At 42.7% G+C, this 16,163-nt stretch overlaps 1 protein-coding gene across 2 annotated transcripts in view; it reads right to left on the bottom strand.

The window, feature by feature from the left end:
• MDM4 (MDM4 regulator of p53) overlaps positions 1–16,163 on the bottom strand; it is a 33,195-nt gene that overhangs the window by 12,760 nt on the left and 4,272 nt on the right. Inside the window, exons 2-7 of one of the 2 annotated variants that reach the window (XM_067531796.1) lie at positions 12,079–12,185; positions 8,825–8,899; positions 5,965–6,098; positions 4,736–4,785; positions 1,793–1,860; positions 920–1,016 (exon numbers count right to left, since the gene is read on the bottom strand). In XM_067531796.1, coding sequence (XP_067387897.1) covers positions 920–1,016; positions 1,793–1,860; positions 4,736–4,785; positions 5,965–6,098; positions 8,825–8,899; positions 12,079–12,153 — 499 coding nt within the window. In that variant the 5' untranslated portion in view covers positions 12,154–12,185. The remainder of the gene's footprint in view (positions 1–919; positions 1,017–1,792; positions 1,861–4,735; positions 4,786–5,964; positions 6,099–8,824; positions 8,900–12,078; positions 12,186–16,163) is intronic. The other variant, XR_010916927.1, reaches the window with a different exon arrangement.

Raw genomic sequence — 16,163 nt, 5'->3', positions numbered from 1 at the left:
CCGTGCAAATATGCGCATGACCATTTTTTGCGGATCATGGGTCGGATGGTCACGGAGCTCATGGATTGACTTTCCAGGACCTCCATGACTTCTGAGACAGGGCTGGACTGGAGCAGCTGCCAGCCCTGGAGCTACCGGAACAGCTGATAGGTGGCAGCTGTTGGGTGGGGGCAGGTGGGGCTGAACAGCTGATTGGCGGTGCAGAAATGGATACACCTAAAAGAGGGCGGGCAAATTGTGAGTCGGATAGAAGATTCTCTCGGATGCGACTCAACATATTTGTATCTGCGCAGGGCTCTAGTAATGACAGAAAAGGGAAACAAACCCTTCATATCACATGATATGCATTCCACTGAACTAGAGAGAAAGCCTCAAGAGACAAAACAAATTTCAAGGGGGGAATTTTCTAGTTTATGAAGAGGATGGATGAAAAATACAGCAAAACTTAACACTACTGCTATACAGGTCTCTGATAGGGTTGTGAGTATTGACTGCAGCCAGCTGAGTCTGTATTCCAGTTAATTAGAGCACAAAGTCCCCATGGAAGATAAATTGATACCAGTATAATCTCAGCATTTAAAATACCCTCCTAAGATTTTTGTTGGCATTGCTTAGTGATAGATGTGCTGTTTGGCCTCAACGTGCCATTTCCTCCATGTGTTTGTTTGTTTATGAGGCCAAGTATCCGGTCTAGAAAGCATGTACCTCATACAATACCTACGGCAAGTATTTATGATTCTCTAAATCTTTGCACATAAAATCATGACTTCGGAAGATTACTTTCCACAATAGAATTTTTATTAGTCTCCCACAGTCCTATTCTGATCGGTTCCTGCTGTGCAGAGCACCAGGTGCAGCATTAACAAATTTGTAGGTGGGCTTGTGATTGCCTATCTATGTGGAAAGAACTTGCACTCACCTTCGTAATTTCTACATGTGAGCTGTGAGGTAGACAAAGCAGGAGCACCACTTTTGTCCTCTGTTCCCTCAGTGTCAGAGCTTCCCTCTGTGCTAGTCTGCTTGAAGGCAGGCAGAAAAGACATCCATTAGCCCATCAGAGCTTATAGGGACAAGGGGATGTAGCACTTCCACTCTGAGTCACCAGTTGCAGTGCAATACCAAGGAGTTCCATAGAGGAATGAAGGTTTTTTGAGCACAACACACAGTATTAACCTTCCCAGAAGGTTGCTATGAATCTGTTACAAGCACACATTAAGTACTTTCAACCCAGGAAAAATCTCAAGATTGGCAAGAGATCAAAAGTTGCCATCTTTAAATACAGTAATATTGTGATATTCATCTCCCACTGCTCCCCCAACTCCAAACTGCCTATGCACCTCCCATACTGGACTGTATTAATCCGTATGTGCCCAAAACAAGTTAGGACTAGATACAGATTTTTCCCAGGTTTCCAGATTCTGTCTAGAAGCTTTCAAACTGATCCCACTAAGCAAAACCAGCTTACACTTTTCAGAAGTTCAGTCGTTTACTAACTGTGGTTTGAATGGGGGGGAACAAAACAACACACACACACACACCAAGACAGTGCAAGCTGGAGGAACTGAGGACAGGAAGTACTACATCCCAGAGAAACACGCTCAGAGAATGGAACTCTGTTATGAAGAGAACAGAGAAGGGTCACTCTGTCCCTGGTCTGTGGACTCCCAAGAACTTTTAAGGAAGGTGAAGACCTGTCAATCAAGCAGTAAAAAGTTCTGGCAGTCCACCATGCACAGGTACAGAGAAGGGGCCGCTCTGTACAACAAAAGAAACCACCAGGCGGTGGGTTTACCTTCAGCTGGTCTTGGCTTGGATTATCGACGCTCTGATCCTTTGTGAGAGCAAGAGTCTGTGCAGCATCTAGATAGCAAGTAAAACAAAAGAAAAAACCTTCCCTGGTAATAACCATTCTCACAACACAGAGGGCCCTCAGCAAGCAACCAATGAGCCAGGCTTGGCAGACGGGTGTGTGGCACTTTACAGAAGAAAGGATTCTGCCGCCTTAGGCAGCTGGCCAACCCAAGGCAGTTGGCCAACCCAGATGGCTATTATAGGGGGACTGGGTATTTCCGTGTTTTTGTTACGGATGTAGAGGGCGCTGGACTGGGGTGTAGGAAATGTCTACCTCACTGCAGGTAAGAATCCTGACACCTCCCACATGCAGTGGGAGTGCAGGCCGAGCTGCTTGGTCCCTTATGCAAGAAGGCAGGGCAATGCAACAGCAGAGATGGTGACTGCAGCACGGAGTCTAGAGCAGCTCCATGCTGAAGCGCAAGGCCAGCAGGGGGAATGAGGTCTTCTAAAAACAGCCTGAGGATGCACTCTTTTTCACTGGCCACAGAGACTAGCTGTGGGGAGGTGTCATTCTGAAGAGGAGAAAGAAGAAACTAGAGCAAAGAGGAGAAGGCCCACGTATCAGCAGGCTCCTCCCTAGGCATTCACAACCAGTGTACATGTCCTCAATACAGTTTAATGCAGACAGATACACAGGCCCCAAAGGCTAATCATGGAAAAAAAAAAGCCTTCCAGTCTAAGCTAAAAGCTAAAGCAACCAGGTTAACAAAAACGATTCTAACTAAATTGAAGAGCTGTATTTTAGAAACGAAATGAGCAGAATGGCTCGTACAAAAAGCAAATACAGGGACTGCTCCCGCTCCCTTTCAATTCAATGGCAACACTGAGTCTTCTAGGGGAACAGGGCTGGGTTTCTATGCCTGTGGTACTTCACAACACAAACAGGAAGACGTGAAGTGCAGTTATAGAAAAAAAGTGACTGCAAAATGACACTGCTGGATCCCATATTCTCTCCCACTCATGTCCATATCAAATATGCTTTACTTACAAGCCCAGAATTGATTTTTCTAATGCCCACCAAAGGAAACCTGAAAATCCAGCCATTTTCTTCTGCCTCTTCCATCATCAGCAGCAGTAAAGATTCTGCCATCAGGAAGAACGGCTTCATGATGAAGACTAGCTCTGTCTGAACGTGTGCGTGCGTGCGTGCGTGCGTGCGTGCGTGCGTGTGTGTGTGTAATACACGATTCTTACAATGTGTGAAAAACACCTTTCATATTGGAAAATTTCTCTGCCGACATAAATTAAAACAGGGAACATAAAGTAGATAGTCTTAAGTATGACTCAGCCATACTGGAAACAGTTAGGCTGAACACAGAGAGCTACTGATGAAAACTACTACATGAGAGCTAGGTATTATTAAGGAGATGTGTTCTTATCACGCAGTCACTTTTCCTTCCATAAGCGCATTTTGCAGAAGTAGCAATCCGGCCAGGGAATATTGTTTACTCTCATCAAACATGAAGTATGACAGGCTATGGAATCCTACTATATTTCCAGTTGCTCTGTGCTAAGAAAAAATTAAATAAATCCACAAGCACCCTTCCTAGACACTTGTGAATTCACAATTAATTGGAGGAACAAGAGAAGGGCCCAGTCTGCCAAGCTTGTTTCATTTTGTAGTCACACACACAAGCACGTCGGTATAACTCGGTGACTGACTCTCTAAAGGAACATTATTTCCTTTGGCAAGTTTAATAATAGTTACACCATGAAGAGAATGAACAAATGCAAGCTCACACACACGAACGCACACACATACCTCCAGCAGAGGGAAGGGGGCTAGCAGAAGAGAATGTTTCCCTAGGATCCTTTGCTTTCCACACATGCTGCTCACAGGTAAGCCAGGGAATCACCACCATAGATATTAGCACTCACACAGTTATTCTGCAGATACAGGCAGGTTCTCCATTACAGACGGGAATGGGTGATCTCTGGAAGCACTGACACACACTAAACATGGTTGAGAAGTGGAAAACTACACAATACTAGGCCACAGTTTCTGAAATGGCCTCTAAATTTGCACACACCATTGCTTATTTGTGCAAAAGAATAGACTAGGCTCATCTAAAAACTGTGTCCTTGGTATTAAACTGCTTAGAGCCCTAGGAAACATGGCATGTGACCTCACAATGCTACCAGTGCACCTTGTTCATGATTCATGCTTGCTATTTCAGCATGAACTCTCCACTGAGTAGAAGCTAGCAGCTGTACTAATTGAATGGTAGATTGTGACATGGGAAACAATCACTAGGGACTAGGTTAAGAACAACAACATTTGTTCAACTTGTAACAGAATTTCTTTTTACATGGATGGATTTGACAGCTTTCCCCATGAGCTGACAGAGGAACGGTGATGCTGAGTGGGTCAGTTAGGTATCCAGACCTCTGACACTGGCTGGATTATTGAAGGGAACAGGTTATTGCATCCAATTTCCAACACCTCCTGTGTATAGTCCTAAGTAAGATCACAAAGTACAGACGCAAGCAACGGTGGGAAGCCAGGTGGAGATCACTCAAAGTTTTGTGCCTCAGCAAAGGTTGAGAGATGAGTAAATGTTTCAGTGGGGGTATATTTAGCCAAGCCAGTTCACACACATCTAGCATGTAACCCTGTCAGTTTCCAGGCTGTGCCTCTGGATATAACCTGTCTTCTAGTTTTGGAGCCCCAGCCATACATTGGCATGTCAGGCAAAACCAGGTGACCTGTTTGCAGACGCATACATGACTTGAATGCACTCTCAAAAGACTGTGTCCCACACAAAACCTCCACAAGCAGTTTTTCAACTCAAGGAACATTTCTCTTTCCTACATATTGTTACTTACCCAAATTAAATTAACATTATACTGAATGCACTTGACTGTACTAGGTCAAACCTACCTGTAACAGTAACAGAAGTCAGGTTCCTTTTCAGCATGTCATAAATTGGGCTGCAAGGAAGAGAGAACTAGTGAGTGTAGACACAGCAAAAAATAAGACAGCCTCTCCCGGTTACTTTGTTCTCTCAGTTACCCAGAGATACCTCCTAATGTCTTCTCCATTCCAGCCATTATGCAGCAGCAGAAAGCAGCAGCAACCTCCTAGTTACAGGACCTTGTAGGTGGATAGTGGAGCTCTCTAAATGGGGAATGCTAGCCAGGAGAGGGCATGGTAAGGGAAGTACTCAAACAACTTCTGCTGACATAACTCTTATGAACTGCAATTTAAAGGTGCTCTCCCGTGGCAAATCCCCCAACCTGATGCAAACATTACTGGCCCCTCCCCGGGGGTAAATTCACCCATGGTGTACAGCAGGCCTTCATCTAATATAATATGCATCATCTGATAAAATCACTGTGAAAAACACTGTTTCTTCCCCTCCCCTAGCCACCTGTCCCCTTTAGGAGATTGCAGAAGTTATCTGAAAGATAAATATCTTGATATGAAAACAAATGGCCAAGAAGAGGTTGTCTTTTGAATTCAAGAGTTCTCGCTTAACCAGTTGTAATCTGTCAACCCCAGCTGTAGTCTGGTGTAATCTGTCAACCCCAGCTGTAGTCTGGTGTCCCACATCAGTCATTTCGCTGCATGGAAATGAATTCATGCCACAAGTTTAGCATTAGGCCTTCAAAAGGTCAGAAATGCTGAGCTGGCAAAGAGCAGGCAAAGCCTTTGACAAAACACACAAATATCTCTGCAAATGCACAAGTGTGGCAAGGTAAAGTTTCCCTTCAGTAAAAGCCTTGAGAGGTTGTGATTATGAAACATGAGCCCTCTCCCCCTACCATCCAGAGAAGCAGAAGATACCACCTCCACAGCAATCCAAGTCCCTGCTGAACTGAGAAACCAGGGACTGGGAATTACAGAGTTACAGATAGGAAAGACCTGTTACACCAGGCAGTCCATCACCAGGACAGCACAAAATTGTTCTTTACAAGCAGATTCAACAAAATTCAGGCATGCCAAATGATACTCCAGAGCACTAACAATAAGCTAGTGGACCACTGAGATCTCATCTACATCACAGAAAGGAACAGTGTTATAACTGGGTCCCCCCTGCCACAGCAATATCTAATCATGGTGGAACGCCTCCCCTAAAGAGCACATTGCGAAGCCACATCTCTTCCTACCTTGGATCTTTCACGGAGAAGCTCTCCAGTCCCAGCAATTCTCCCAGCTGATCCCCTCCACAATATACCATGTACTGCTGGTGCTTATCATATAGCTGCCTCATCATTATATACTGTCCCAGGTAATGCATGACCTGTGGGTACATAAGATAGTATTAGTTGCATCATTAGTTGATACTAATCTAGCAAGGAGACTCAAGGCTTTGTGCCCCATTTCCTTCTTCCACTTTACACTTCCTTTAACTGACATGACACAGTGCCAGTGAAGAATCACCTCCTTATCTAGGACAGACTTCACCCTTCTACAGAGCCTTCCATCCAAACATCTCTAAGCATTGGGGATATTATCACTTTTACAAATGGGGAAATTGAGGCACAAGCAGTAATGTGACAATGCCCAAAGCTTTGCAGTGAGTCAGTGGTAGAGCCTGGACTTGAATCCAGATTTCCCAAATCGCAGCAAACCACTAGGCTACACTTGTTCTCTACAGCAGGATGTACTTTGGTTATTATCCAGGCTAGATTCATGATCCAAGCAAGTTTCAAAAAGGAAGTTTGGCCACAGTCTCTTGGCAAGATCTTCTGAGGAGAGGCCCTTTTGAATGTTTCAAGAAATGCAATCTCTAAAATACAAGTAAAGATCACATTCTATTCCCCATTTTCCCTCTGCACCATTAAGATCTCTAGCAAGATGGTGCCACAGAGTTTCCCAAAATTAGATGCTGTTTTTTGCACTATACAAGAACCAATTTTCTTGTAACTTCCAGTGCAGTTTATTTGGCTCTCGCATTTAATCAAATCTCTAGGTTCCATGTGATCCATCAAAAAAGGGAAGTGTACTCTGGGCAAATTTACAATAACGTCAAGTTCAGTACTGAATTAAATAGAAAGGCTTTACCAACTGATGCTCCTTCATTAATCCCAGCCACTTAAAATGTCAGCAAACAAAACAGAAACCTCTTTGCTGTCTCAGATTACAGCAAAGAACAGGGAAAGGCTGAAGTTATTTATAATCTGTGCACAGGCTCCTTCCCAGCCATATGGAACCCAGCTGGCTGGGTCAAAGGCTCAGCTGACATCCTACATAGTAACGACAGCGATTCAGAATGACCCTAAGATTGTCCCCTGGTGGCACTGCAGCAGGCCCATGCCACACAGTTGGTACTTCTCTGTCACCACCAAAGTGAGTCTTCAACTGTGTCCTCTCTCCAAAGTGGGAGGATGAGGAAATATGGTGACTCTACATGAAGGGAGGCCAAAGATACCACTGGTTAAGTGGAAGAACCCACAATTGTGGCTGTGGCCCTCAGGAGGAAACCACTTGCTTGGCACAGGCAGAGAAAAACTATCATAGGTGAAGACACTTTGCGTTAGAACCACATAGAAGTGTGGAGAGAAAATGATTCCTCTGCTATAGAAAATAATGTCCCTTAAGGCCTAGGGCCAGAGAACTGGCTACAAAGAGGTTATTTAAATGAACTCAAGTTAGAATCCAAGCAGTAAACAACTAATTGTTTATACATAACACAAGCAGGACTAGAAACATGATTAGCAGCAAAAGTGGACTCCCCTGAACAAAGAAATGAAATCTAAGAAATTGCTAACAGTGCTTCTATTCACTACAGAAGGACTGACTACTGTGTACTATAGTAGCCTGCATTTAACATTGAAACCCCCCCCCCCCCCCCATACACACACACATTTAAAGCATTCAACTTGTTTTTGCAAAAAATGTAAACGCTAAATAAGTTGTTTAAATGCATAAGAGTTTAAAATAAGTCACACAGTTCTGCAGGAGTATTTGACACATTCATAATGAAAAACCGCCGCATTTAATTCTTTGCTGACAGGATACCCCTGTAAATCACAGCCAGTGTCATTTTTTTAATCTTGTATACATTTTGCATTTTAATCTTAAATGAATTCACAGTGTGTCTTAGGTTTAGCTGACAAGACATTTCAAAAGCGACTTAAGAAAAAATATCAACTGAAGTACAATTTAAGAACTTTCAAGCAATGAGCAGATACTAAAACAATTGCAAAGTGCTTGACAATCTCTCAAGAGTGCATCTTACATTACATCTCTCCTAAAGCTATTCCTGGATTCTCAAAATGTATAATACATACTTTTCATTCATATTTTGCACTCTTATAGTGATTCCACCCGAGGACCTCAAAGCACTTTGGCCCAGATCCACAAAGTTATTTAGACACCCGACTCCCATTGATTTCAGTAGCAGTTAGGAGCCTAAACAGCTTTGAGGATCTGGGCTACTATGCTCAAAGTCTCCATATCCCCTTATATAAAGCAGCCCTATTTTACTCATAGAGACACTGAGGCACAGGGAGTTCAAGGGCCCGATTCTGCACCCACTGATTTCCAGGGCCTACGGTACCAATCCTGCAAGATGATCTACCTGAGCGGGTCCCTATGCCCACATGGAGCCCCATTGACTTCAGTGAGGCTACACACAAACAGATCAGCTTGCAGGAATGAGGACTAAGGGAGGATGTCCTGACCACGAAACAAATCTGTGATAAAACTACTAAGAAAACCCAGCTCTCCCAATTCATAATCCTGTTTATTTTAGCTACTAGAGAATTCTATGCATAGCCTCAGGGTTATTTCTAACCTAAAAGAGATTCCACCAATGCATTTGTGTTTATACAGTGTCTAGAACAATGGGGCCCTGGTCCAGGATTGGGGCCACCTTAACACAAATAATTCATAATAAAATAATTTTCCATCTTCAAGTTCCTAGATGTAAAATTCACAAGGTGGCACATTAATCATCTGTTAACTGACTATGACTATAGTTACTTCCTTGGTTTAATCATCAAAGTAGAGTCCTGGGCTCACCTCCTTCAATGTGAAGGTTTCACCTTGTGCACCTGCTGCTTGCAGAATCTTCAGGAATGGCAGTTTCGGTCGTACCTAAAATACAGATTATATTGTTTTGGATTAAACTACATAATGTGGTGAGCTTCTGAGAAGAACTGTGTCCACAGTCATCAGTTATGTAGCTAATATATACTGTTGGGGACACACCTCATGGCAAGATTGTCATAAATCATTATACAATACACCTTGCCTACAACGAACCCCTGGGGATCCAAGCCATTTGTTTGGTATAGCCATGGGTTCATTATAACAGACAGGAAGACAGCGCTTCTCTGGCCCTCGGGTCAGAAGAGCTCTCTATCCTGGGCCCAGGGCTGTCCCTTTGGTTTCACCCACACTATACGCCTGAGCAAATCTCAATAGCAGATGAGGCAGCTAATGTTGTAGTATTAATGTTACAAAAAAGCATTGGCAAATCAATCCTGAAATGCCCTGCTCTCGTCCACTCGCACACATCCTGAAAGAGTAATAATCTCATAAACCAGTATCATTCTCCACAAAAACATCAAGGTGCCCCAATCGGATTGCTCAAATGGATAGCTGAATGTTATGGTGCTTTATGAATACAACCAATATCGTATACATTAAACCTTTCTCCCATTCACCTCCTGCATCCTTCAGTACTTAATACCAGCAGGCCACAAGTGATGGAATTAAAATGTGGCATGTTATAGGAGGGTTATATGCAAGAACAGTTGCACTTTTCTGAATATACATTGATTAATTTTAGGACCAAATCCTGATCTTGAATAAAGACTACATATTGCTGCATCTCAAAAGAAAAAGTCATCTGTGTGTGGAGAGAGAGGTGTGACGTATTTGCACTCAGAATCTGGTTCTCAGCATGCAAGCTGCAGCGTCCCAGTTTTAGCTCTGTCAGAGCTTTCTCCCTACTCCCTTCCCATTTCAGCATTAACAAAACCCAATTAGGGCTACAATAATGCTACAGCAACTGCAAGTGAAGTCTTTTAAAAGACTCTGGCCAATTTCACCTGTCACTTCTGAAATGGCTGGAAAAACAAAAGTTCTGAAAAACAGTGGCAGGGAACAGCTCTTTTCAGCCTGGCCTAATTATTTCTGCTCACATGAATCAGCTGGAAGCAATGATTTCTTTCAAAAATAACATTAGCCTGACAGAAACAAGATTTATGGATGAAGAGGACCAGTGATCCAGTCCAGTCCTCTCATTAGGCTAGTGCTATTCCACAAGTAGTGGGATAGGTATGAGCTCTACATACTTATTGCACACAAATGCTCTATTCCATGTTAAAGATGGGTAAGAGATCATATGCCGGTTAGAATACCAACAGCAAGACACTTCAACTGGCCATGCAGCAGAAAGAGATTTTGTACACAATACCCTTTACTGTTCTCCGAACATTTATCAATGCCTTGTTCTACTGAAGCACACAATTGAACCTCTTCCCTGCTGGCCTGGAACTGGCCCTTTATATCTTCTCTCCAGCATTAGGCTCAGCTGTATCTAGACAATGATGGGACAGCTCAGATCTCTCCCTATATAAATGCAATTGCAAAAAGCTCTTGCTTCCAGAAAGGGTGGGGCTACTCAGAATTCCCAAGCCCACTACAGTCTAACCTCTACTAGAGAGGGTTGGAACCACCACTGTTTGTTTCCTGCCTGAGGTAAGAAGTGTTTTACATTACTATCTGTCACTGAATAATTGGTCAAGAACTCAGCTGCCAGACAATACTCAAGCAGGAATTCATCCCATTTTGCACATGGTTTTCAAATGCTAAGAATGTATTTATCTTTGCCTTAAATTAATTTGTGTTTTCTACTCCCACTTATTATCGTTGCTAGATACACTCTTTTTTAAAAAAAAATTCACCTTTTAAATCCAAATAAAATAGAGCAAGGAATGTCCAACCTCATGCCACAATTCTGTTTTTCAACACCAGCCATTTTGTTAGGACATAACAAATTAAGCTCAATGAAAGTAAAAGCTTGTGCTAGTACTAATACAAGGTTCTTATGATTAATGCAAGTTAATGCAATTAATGTAACTACAAGACCGTTTTATCTCTCCAAGCTAAGGGCCACTGTTGTGGATTTTTCTTCATTATAAATCACTGTCTCCCCACCCTCCCCTTTTTGTGTTTAAAAAAAATTGTCTTATGTGAACATTTAAAATAGACTCTTAGCTATTGTAAGTAAACCAAACTGAAGACAAGAATGTTAGTTCATTCCATATTCCCCAAGATAATGGGTGTAGGCTGCCAATATTGCTGTACTAACAGCAAAGTGCTTATTTATTTATAATTTTTTCAGGAGAATGACCTGAATAAAGAAGCATGTTAATCAATTCTGCATGGGACTCAGATGGGTTTTACCATTTATAAATTAAATATATAGGGGAGTTAAGAGTCCTTTCAGAGGCCAATTTACACTCCCTGTCCACTCCACCCCCAGCCAGATACATGTTCTTACCAATGAAATAGTCTTCAAAGATACAGCACCACTCTTGTCTTGGAGAACCCACTACTCATAGTTTGTATACTGGATTTTTTTTTAGCCATAGCTCACACTGCAGATGTTTCTCTGACTGGCAGCCAACATGTTGATGCAGTGCCAATTTTCCATACTCTATGCTACTGAATTGCCACGGTGGCTTTGGATAGCTTTCCTAAGGCAGTCAGGCTATGACATGTTGGCACTCCTCCCAATGCCCTGGGAATAAATTGGTAAGGGGAACAGCATGTGTTCAGTGTTCACTCAAAGCAGCTCAGAGAGAGAGAGAGAGAGAGGAGGTGTGATTGGCTTTATAAACTAGGTCTAACAGATGAGTGTCTTTTCATATTCTGAAGAACTGCATAATTTAACAGTTCCATGTTGTACAGAGTTTTTAGAAAGGAACTCTGTGTGGTCCAGTGTAAGTAAGGTATGAAGCGTGGAAATGCACACATTATGCACTTTCCTGTGTGGCCAGTTTAACCTACATCATTTTTCCCCCCACTGTTTCAAATGTCAGTCCAATATTACCTATCTACTATCCATCCAGGTGGCACTGCTAGTTAATGTTCAAACCAATGACTTGATGGAAGACTTTTCATTACACCCTGTACAAAAGGCCCCATGCCATGAAGTAAAAGCTGTCCTAGTAGGGTTTTACTGCCCTTATTTTTAACAAGGGGAGAGAGAGAGAGAGTGTGTGTGTGGGGGGGGGGGGGCTTGAGTGGGAGGGGGAGATTACCTGGGTAGCTTGTCCAGTTGCGATTCTGCAGGCATTCTCAGATGCTAGATACTGTGCAGAGGTCGAAGATGTCATTTTGGCAGTGAAGTAGCTGGCTACAGTATAAACTAAAATAACAAAAGGTTTTGTTTAGTAGCAAATCAGGAGCAGCAGGTGCTGAATTTAACCACTTCTGCCTCTTAAAAGCTTTAGGAAATCAATCTTCCCTGCATGTATATCCCCTGAAATGTAGCATAAAAAAAAAATCTAAAATTACTGCATCAGCCCATGCAATTGTTTTATAGTTTGCCAATAACCTGAGCACTCCAAAACCAAGTCTCTCATACATAAATTACACCTAGCTGCTCAACTACCTGGCTATAAAGCCTTGTGTGAGCAGCTGGGACAGAAATCCTTCAGCAACCAAGAAGCATGTCTTCAATTTGCTTTCATGAAATGTACAATTTCTGTTCACTAAACATCTCAGGCTGATTTGCAGTGGTGACACCCCCTCCCCCCCCTTTCCACTATGCTCTAGAAAACCTTGCTCACTGGGAGACGAATGCTAGGAGGTATTCCCACGCTCATCTGCAAATCCCAGACAGCTGAATTCTTCTTTCTGTTGTTGTGACCTGCCTGTTCAAAGACACTGAAAGTCTCCTGTGCTGTGACATGTTGAGGCAAGTTCTCAATGAGTCAGAGTGAACAGTAACAGCTAAGTCACACACAGTTTATCCCCCATTAGAAATCCTTACAGATAATAGCAGCTTCGTGAGTCAGCAAGGGGAGGTACACAGTGGGTGGAAGAACTGAATGCTAGTGGATTAAAAACACCCACCCTTCAAATAGATGGGAACAACATCTTAACAAAGAGCCCCAAAGACCAGTGAAGCCCCCGCCCCCTCACTCCTAACTACACCCAAGCTCTAAACATATGCACTTGCACAGATGATGCTATAGGAACCTGCTGGGATGAACTGAGAAGACGTGGCCTAAAAACCTTTCCCTTTTTGGTGCCTTCAAACATGTACAGAGCTATGAGGTTAGATTTTTGACAGCACACCTAGTGGAGCAGGTGGAATAATTCCTTTCACTGTAGATTCCTTTGGGACGAGGAGTAATAGGGCAAGCCCTGAAGTGACTGAATTCATCCAACTCTCCGTTTCAATTTCAGTCCAAAGGTCACAGATCACCGCTTAATATGGAGTACAATCATTTCATAGACTTCAGCAACACTAACTTGATCTGCACCATATGGAGAGGACTACTGTATTACAAATTTGATTCTTTTTAAACATTAAAAGCGTCACTCTTTGAAGTCAGCTGGTTGAATGTTAGCTACTTGGGCCTATAGAGGGGGAATAAAAAACCCTATTCCTTTGCCTTCTCTCCCACTTATCTTTGGACATTGCTGCACTGAAGTCAAAGTTCCTTGGTTCAGATCCTGTTTACCCCAGCAAATACACCATGTCTGGATCCAGTTACAATGCAACAGGTGACGTACAGGTCATATTTCCACTGATCTGACCAAACCATTTTACTGAATCTTGTGTAAGGCTTGTTTTCAGCAAACAAGTTGTAGGTCGAAACTCATTTAAATGGCTAACGAGCATACCTGAGCCTCAAGGACAATGGCTAGTGTAAACATCAGATAGCTCAGGAAGCCAGATGTCCTCTTAGTGATTCTAATTCCAATGAGAACAGCTCATTTTGCTTTTGGAATTTGTCTCACATGCCACCTACCTGTAAGGATCCCCCACCTCCTTCCTCCAAACTACCGCCCCCCCCACCCCGAGTGTAGCCCTAGGATCCTTGATGTAAGTAGAGTGATTAAAGTGTCTCTGTATGTATGTAAAGACCATTATCACTGTTCTCCCCGGATGGGACAATGTCTGTATTTGTAAGTGAATAGATAAAGAATTTAAAACGTACTATGTAATCGATAAGAAAGTGTATATAATTGACCACTGTAACATCATGAAGTTGAAGCTGATTTATCAGACTTCCCGGTGTCGTGAATAAAGCTCTTCAGTATTGTCTGTGCTGCCTGATTCTTGGAGAAAGGATCCTTCGTGCTCTACACTTGGAACGATCCTGTCAAGTATAGGACTATAGCAAGATTCAACAGTGGCTCAAGCCCCTCTATTGAACATTGACTGGAAGCTCATTACCGCTTCAGTGTTAGATCTAGGATCATAATAGTCCGGTAATTCACCATTAGTTCAGCTTCTCTAGCAGTAGAAATGGTGGAAGTTGCAGTACACACTCAGAAATTTTAAGTTAGAAGGTACTATGGCAGGGGGGGCCAACCCACAGCTTGCTCCTCTGAATGCTGCTAGGGAGCCTCTTTGCTCTGAAATTGACAAGCAGCTGTGGAGGGGAAAGTGAAATTGACAAGCTGCCACCATTGTCTGGAGGGGAGCTTGTCAATTGAGAAGTGACATCGACAAGCAGCTGGGAAAATGACGGATCAGCGCTAATTGTTGGCGGAGGGTAAGGAAAATTTGGCTCTTAGCATTATCAATAGCTATTTTTGGCTCTTCGTCTCTGACTGGTTGGCCACCCCTGTACTATGGTAAAAACACCTGAACCCTCTCTCTGCTAGACTCCACCATTGCTAACACAAATGGAAAGGTTTGGGTAATAAATCGGTGGCTGTAGATGTAGCCAGGGAGGGGCCTCTATTGTGTAGATTCTGAAACTGGCATCTTTTGCCAATTACTACTGTTTAAAGCAGAAGCTCATTGGAAACTGAAGCCTAAACTCTTTAGAAGCTTTCCAGTAGACTACCAAATTAGAAGCCTTAAACTGACTCTTATTCTTTCAACAGAGGTCATCATCAATACAAATAAACTGGGATCCACTTCATTCTTCTGTAGTTAAAAGAAATCAAAAGTCAACAGTAATGATTCAATGCACAAAAAAAATCACTTAAAGGCAAAATAACCAAATTGCTGCCCAATGAACATAACCAAATGTTTTCAAGCTGTTTAGTCAAAACCAGGGTAGGCTACCTAGCAGTCAGAGCAGAGAACCCACTGACTCGCTATGTGACTCCCAGGCAACTCATTTAACCTCTATAGCTCAGTTTTTCCATCTGTTAAAGGTTATCTGCCTACTTCATGTGCAGGGAGTTCAAGTTTAATTCTTATAAGATATTACACAGAAGAGAAGTTAAGTTATTACTGAAGATCAGATACACTTCTACTGTTACAACAAAACAGGACAGTTTACATGAATCTTTAATATGAATTAAGCAGTCACCAAGTGTCTTCATTATCAACACTAGCCCCTTTTCTCCAGGTAAGTCACACTTAGAAAGGGGACAAATCAACCCATTTCAATATTAGCATCTTAAATCTTAGGTGAGGCTACTATTCACTAATACACTCTACATCTGCAGGTGTGTGTGTCCTATAGAGTATCTATAGGTTTCTTTATGTACTAGGAGCAGAACTGTACTAGCTACAGACTAACCACTAATATTACTTCCAAGTCTGAGATGCCTGGTCTCACTGAGATGCCTGGTCTCACCATCTTTCCTCCTCAGGATTGATCAGTATTATTGGTTGTCTCCTCAGAAATCTACCAACAATCCCCATTAATTTAAGGGGAACCTGCAAGTCCTTGTAAACACCAGAACAAGTTCTGAGAAAAAACTTAGTACTATATAGCAGATGCTGAGTCATGTGCCCCTGCAGTTTTGCCTAGTTTTTTTTTTGTTTTATCAGTCTGACCTGACTCCCACTACTTTAGCAATACTAACGTGTCTTGACTTGTCTAAACTTGAAACGCTACAGTGGCACAGCTACACTGATATAATGCATCAGTACTGTAGATACTCCGGTAGGTGTAGGCAACCCACCTCCCTTATAGGCTGTAGCTGGGATGAGGGAAGAATTCTTCCATCAACCTAGTGCTCTCTATGCTGGGGGCTAGGTCAGCTTAACTACATTGCTCAGGGGTGTGAAAAATCCTCAACTCTGAGCAACATAGTTAAGCCTACCTAAATCCTGATGCAGAAGACAATGCTAGATCAATTAAAAAAGGAGGGATGCAGTACTTAAGTATTTACATCCAGCTTCTGAGTTCCATGGCTGAAAGGC

Source organism: Emydura macquarii, unplaced genomic scaffold, assembly GCF_026122565.2.
Source record: "Emydura macquarii macquarii isolate MOO-44397 ecotype Brisbane River unplaced genomic scaffold, CSIRO-AGI_Emac_v2 contig_3220, whole genome shotgun sequence".
NCBI classification, from domain to species: Eukaryota; Metazoa; Chordata; order Testudines; family Chelidae; genus Emydura; species Emydura macquarii.
Note: the sequence above shows the minus strand (reverse complement) of the source record. Positions and strands in the feature narration are given on the sequence as shown.